The sequence below is a fragment of the Mus caroli genome, unplaced genomic scaffold, assembly GCF_978045245.1.
Source record: "Mus caroli unplaced genomic scaffold, Mus_caroli_1 scaffold_14, whole genome shotgun sequence".
Lineage (NCBI taxonomy): Eukaryota > Metazoa > Chordata > Mammalia > Rodentia > Muridae > Mus > Mus caroli.
In genome coordinates this window covers 14,411,995-14,417,532 of record NW_028227269.1, presented here as the reverse complement: position 1 = coordinate 14,417,532, position 5,538 = coordinate 14,411,995, and the positions used below count along the sequence as shown (strand labels likewise).

The 5,538-nt window shown below is 53.2% G+C and overlaps 1 protein-coding gene across 1 annotated transcript; it reads left to right on the top strand.

The window, feature by feature from the left end:
• The first annotated feature begins 253 nt into the window (after nucleotides 1-253).
• On the top strand, nucleotides 254-4,807 carry Kcnf1 (potassium voltage-gated channel modifier subfamily F member 1). The gene has a single exon (XM_021179694.3). The coding sequence runs from the start codon at nucleotides 695-697 to the stop codon at nucleotides 2,210-2,212; it is 1,518 nt and encodes a 505-aa protein (XP_021035353.1). The 5' UTR covers nucleotides 254-694; the 3' UTR covers nucleotides 2,213-4,807.
• The last annotated feature ends 731 nt before the right edge of the window (nucleotides 4,808-5,538 follow it).

Here is a 5,538-nt window from a genome sequence, read left to right as displayed (position 1 = left end):
CTACCGAAGCCTAGGACAGAAGGAGTGTGCCCAAGGAGTGCGCGGCTGCCCCTTGAGGGACTTGGTGAGCAACAGAGGTCCTCTTTCCTCTCTCACCTAACTGCGCAGGAGGGATTTGGCAGCCTGAGCCGGGCTGGCCTTAAAGCTCTCGATCCTAACCTCTGAGCCCTCAGACTCAGCGGGTGGCGCCGGTGGCACGGCCGGCGGCAGCTGTGCAGGTCTGCCCAAGGGTTAACTCATTCCTGGGCAGCTGCAGCGCGTGCGGTGCGAAATCTCACCAGAAGAGGGTACAGTAGCAAAGCGTTTGACGTCAGGCTGGAATTCCTATTGTGTTTCGGACCCGCTCAGGCAAAGCCAGTCCAAGTTAGCTCTCTATACAGCCCGGATCACGCAGCTCTGGGGCTGACCCACCTCTGCCGCTCACCCGGGGAAGGAGGACGCTGCCTACGAGAAGAACCAAGTCCTGTCCCAGACCGAGCTGAAGGAGCCCGTGGGTGAGTGTCCCCAACACCGGAGGCCACTGGCCGCAGAGTCCCCCGCCAGCGCTCCTGGATGCTCTCGTGCAGCCCCGCCACTGGGTGCATGGCTCCCTTGCGGCGCGCCCCAGCCTGCCTCCGCCCGCTGTGAGTGCCTTTTCCGGCAGGTGGTTGTTGTCCCCTAGGGCCTCGCATTGGCAGCGGCTGCGGCAGGGCTCATGGAACCGGGACTTGCAAGCGAACCCGCGGGGAGCATGGACGCATCTGCCGAGCAAAGCCTCCCGGAGCCAGGCAGCCAGGACTCCGTGGCAGGCGAAGACATTGAGATCGTGGTAAATGTGGGGGGCGTGCGGCAGGTGCTCTACGGAGACCTGCTCAGCCAGTACCCCGAGACCCGGTTGGCAGAGCTCATCAACTGTTTGGCGGGGGGCTACGACACCATCTTCTCTCTGTGCGACGATTACGATCCGGGCAAGCGCGAATTCTACTTTGACCGGGACCCAGACGCGTTCAAGTGTGTCATTGAGGTATACTATTTCGGGGAGGTCCACATGAAGAAGGGCATTTGCCCCATCTGCTTCAAGAACGAGATGGACTTCTGGAAGGTGGACCTCAAATTCCTGGATGACTGTTGCAAGAGCCATCTGAGCGAGAAGCGCGAGGAGCTGGAGGAGATCGCGCGCAGGGTGCAGCTCATCTTGGACGACCTGGGTGTAGACGCTGCTGAGGGCCGCTGGCGCCGCTGCCAGAAGTGTGTCTGGAAGTTCCTAGAGAAGCCGGAGTCTTCGTGCCCTGCGCGGGTGGTGGCGGTTCTATCCTTCCTGCTCATCCTTGTCTCCTCCGTGGTCATGTGCATGGGTACCATACCCGAGCTGCAAGTGGTGGACTCCGAAGGCAACCGCGTGGAACACCCAACGCTGGAGAACGTAGAGACGGCTTGCATCGGCTGGTTCACTCTGGAGTACCTGCTGCGCCTCTTCTCATCGCCCAACAAGCTTCACTTTGCCCTGTCCTTCATGAACATCGTGGATGTGCTGGCCATTCTCCCCTTCTATGTGAGCCTCACACTCACGCACCTGGGCGCAAGAATGATGGAGCTGACCAACGTGCAGCAGGCAGTGCAGGCCCTGAGGATCATGCGCATCGCACGCATCTTCAAGCTGGCCCGCCACTCCTCCGGCCTGCAGACCCTCACCTACGCTCTCAAGCGCAGTTTCAAGGAACTGGGGCTATTGCTTATGTATCTGGCCGTGGGCATCTTCGTCTTTTCCGCACTGGGCTACACCATGGAGCAGAGTCATCCTGAAACTCTGTTCAAGAGCATCCCCCAGTCCTTCTGGTGGGCTATCATCACCATGACCACAGTGGGCTATGGTGACATCTACCCGAAGACCACTCTGGGCAAGCTCAACGCGGCCATCAGCTTCTTGTGTGGGGTAATTGCCATTGCCCTGCCCATTCACCCCATCATTAACAACTTTGTCAGGTACTACAACAAACAACGTGTCCTGGAGACGGCAGCCAAGCATGAGCTGGAGCTGATGGAGCTCAACTCCAGCAGTGCAGAAGGCAAGCCCGGGGGTTCTCGCAGCGACCTGGACACCCTGCCCCCAGAGCCTGCTGCCAGGGAGGGGCCAAGCTGGGGTAGCCGGCTGAAGCTCTCACACAGCGATACCTTCATTCCCCTGCTGACAGAGGAGAAGCATCATAGGACCCGCCTACAGAGCTGCAAGTGAGAGCTGGGCTCCCTGGCAGGGACGGACTGGGCTGTGGATGGACAAACCATTGGGTAGACATGTCAGTAGGCTGTCTGTGGTTTCAGAGGAGCTGCTTGTGTCTTCCAGCCCTCCCCTGAGCAGACCTTTGCCAAGACTGGGTAAGACTACTTGGGTGCCAGCTGTCCAGGTACAGGGGACCTGGGGAGTGCAGGAGCCACAGGGCCACTTTGGGCTATCAGATGGCCTGGCATGAGCTCACATCTGCTTTTGTGTCCCCCTCAATAAAACCTCCTGTTCAGCATACCCTCCGTGCTGTGGGTTGTCTCAGGCTGGTTACCCCAGGAGTGACTACTGCACACCCTAGTGCCAGGCCAGGAAGGAGGTGTGCAGCTCCAGAGGGAGTGGGGGGTAGCTATTTTTAGTTGAGAGCTAATTAAAGAAGGGCTGCAAGGCAAGGTTCAGCTCCAAGGCGCCTTGCCACATTCCAGGAGACACTCTCCTGCTTCCTTCTGTGGGAAAGCTGGCTCCCTGAGGTTTGGGGAGGAAGGAGAAGTGACAGAGCCCATTGGTGGGACAGCTAACTCACAGTTGTCATCTGTGGAGTAGCCCTTTCCACATCCCCTTTTTCCTTTCCAGCTACTCTGATAGACTGGCATCCCCATTTTACAGGTAAAAAAACTGAGGCTCAGGGTCACAACAGAGGAGAAATTCAACTCTGGTTTGGATTGTCCCCATGTGGTCTCTCCAACAACAGGCTGTATTGGGGCAGAGGCCTTTTGGGAATCTTACAAGGGAGGGTCCAAATTCCTCAGATATTTGTGTATCAGGGGGACCTCAGAGAATCACAGTTCTTAGTTCAGCTCCTGTCATTAGGATGGCTTAGTCATTTATTGAAGGGGAAGCAGTGAGTTGCACACCTGCCCACTGGGGTCTCTGCTGGTCTGGGCTGGCTGGGCACGGGGCCAGTTAAAGGACAGGCACGACACTATAGTGCTGCTCTTGGCCAAAGGCTAAGCTGGGGCCGTGGGCCTAACCCTTTATGGTTTTCTACCTTCTAGGGGCCGTAGAGCCTTGTTCTTCACCCCAGCACCCTACCCCAGCTGTGGGGGCACCAAGGAAGGAACGCTGTGGTGGAGTAGGAGGTAGAGGGTAAAAAGGGAGGGATAGAGGTATCTTCCATCTGCCTCCACTCTGGTTGGCTCTTTTCTCTTCCCTGAGCACAGATTTTCCCAGAAGTATGAGGAGGGCTTATTTTTCAGGGCACCTTCTAAGTCTGCCTCTCCAGAATTTCCAAGGTTTGAGCTTCTGATTCTTATGGCAGTGTTTCTATGAGGTAGGAGGTTGTCATTTGGAGGGAGAAGTCTTAAGAGTCGAGGCTCTATCTTCAGGGTGCAGGCTTACTTCATGGCTTCATTGTTAAGATACTCAGACCTGGGGTAGATGGCCCGTGTAGCAGCAACAACAATGGCCATCCTAGGGGACACAAGGATTGTCCCATGTCTGTCCAGCCCTCTCACTTAGGAACCTGAAGGTCTTTAGCATTTCTAGCTGGCTAAGGCACTGGTTCCTCCAAACGTATGCCTCCTCTTCCCATTTCTCCAGGCTGACACCAGGTCCTGGAGATATTAAAGGCAGAGGAAGAAGTTGGGGTCTGAGGAAGTAGAGACTCTAGATAAGGGAGGACAGGGACTACCAGGGTATTGTGAGTTCTTGGGGCTCAGGAGATTTGCCAAAAGGTTGGCTTGTCTTTGTTTGTCCCCTCTATGCAGAATCCTTGGGAAGCTAGAATATGGGGTACCATCCTCATAGCCCCAGAGAGTAGGAGAAGCCCAAGGTTTACAGAGAGCTGAGTGACCTTGGGACAGAAGGCTATCTTCCTGTTCCCTGCCTTCTGAGGTAGTGGCACTGGAGATGGAGGTGGGGAATTACAGGGAAGAATACTCAGAGATCCAAAGTATCTTTTTGCTGCTTGTTCAGGAATAGAAGAACAAGCCCAGAGAAGTGAGCCATCTGTGAGATCCCCACAGTCTAGGATCCACTGGTCCCAGGGGGACTGAGTGACTGATAGTGATCCTTACACAGTGATATGCTTTGTCACAGAGGAGTGGTCCAGATGTTCTGAGAGCCAGGACAGTCCCTAGGAAATATCTGGGTTTCAAGTACTTGAAAACTTGTACCTTAGAACCAACAGGGGTTGAGTGTGGAGTTTTGAAAGCTTGGTGTCCAGGCTACACCCCATCGCTGTGAAATTAGAATGTCTGAGATGACCCTTCAGTGTCAGTATTTTTATAACTTAAAGTACACATGAGTCATGGTGATTGGGTTAAATCCAGGGTTTGCATCTGTAGAGCTGAAAAAAGGTGTTCTTTCTCAACAAGCTTCCAGGTACAGCTGGAGCCTGGGGCTGCTAGTCCACAGAATGGCTTTGAACTATCAGAATAAACCTGTAAACCGTAGCCAGACCTGGTGGACCATCTGTTTTTGCACAACCCATGACTTTAGAATAGGTTTTATATTTTTAAATGGTTGAAGAAAAAAAACTCAAAGGAATAACATTTTGTGAATCGTGAATAGTACTTTACATTCAAAATTTGTTGTCCATAAATAAAGTGTTATTGGAACTAACCTGCCTGCTTGTGTATTTTGAGATTGTTAGTGATGGCTAAGGAGGTATAAGACACGCTAAGGAGTTGAGGTAGACCAGATGTCCCACAGAACCTGAGTGACTTCCTTTCTGGCCCTTACAGAGGAAGTTTGTCACACCGTGGGCTGGGAGAGACATCTAAGGTAGCCTCCAGGGCTGCCCAAGAACCCTTCCAGAAGAATAACCAAGAATTCCCTAGGAGCTGGGATTTGTGGGAGGGATACCTGGGTGCTGATGGCTCCAGGGAAGGAGTGTAGGGTAGAAATTGCAGGAAAGAGGCCATTTTATCTGGGTCCTTATTGTGTCACAGGCTTTCAGCTTCCCATTTCCTTTCCTCCTGAAAATTCTCTGCCTGGCTTATCTTTCAGCCTGATCCTTGCACTTCAGGCTTGCCCCTGTCCTCCATCTTCCTGATTCCTAGCCACTGTCAGTTCACATCTCTCTTCTGAGCAAGTTGTCTGACTTGCTTCTTTTTCTGTGTGGGCATCACTCATTACTCACATCCATTAAAATCAAGGAAATGTTTCAGAGGTTACAGAACATCTATATTAACAGAGAAAAACAAAGTATTGTTGAGTATTTCCATATGTAGGAACTGTGGCCCTGAATTGACATCTTTGAGCCACTCGTGAGCAAGTCACAGGGATACTTTTGTTCCACTTCTGTTAACATTGACAGTACATAGTTGTGCCATTTGGAG

What these genes read in the sequence shown, in the direction of transcription:
- Kcnf1 (XM_021179694.3), top strand. Translation starts at nt 695, where the DNA reads ATGGAACCGGGACTTGCAAGCGAACCCGCGGGGAGCATGGACGCATCT.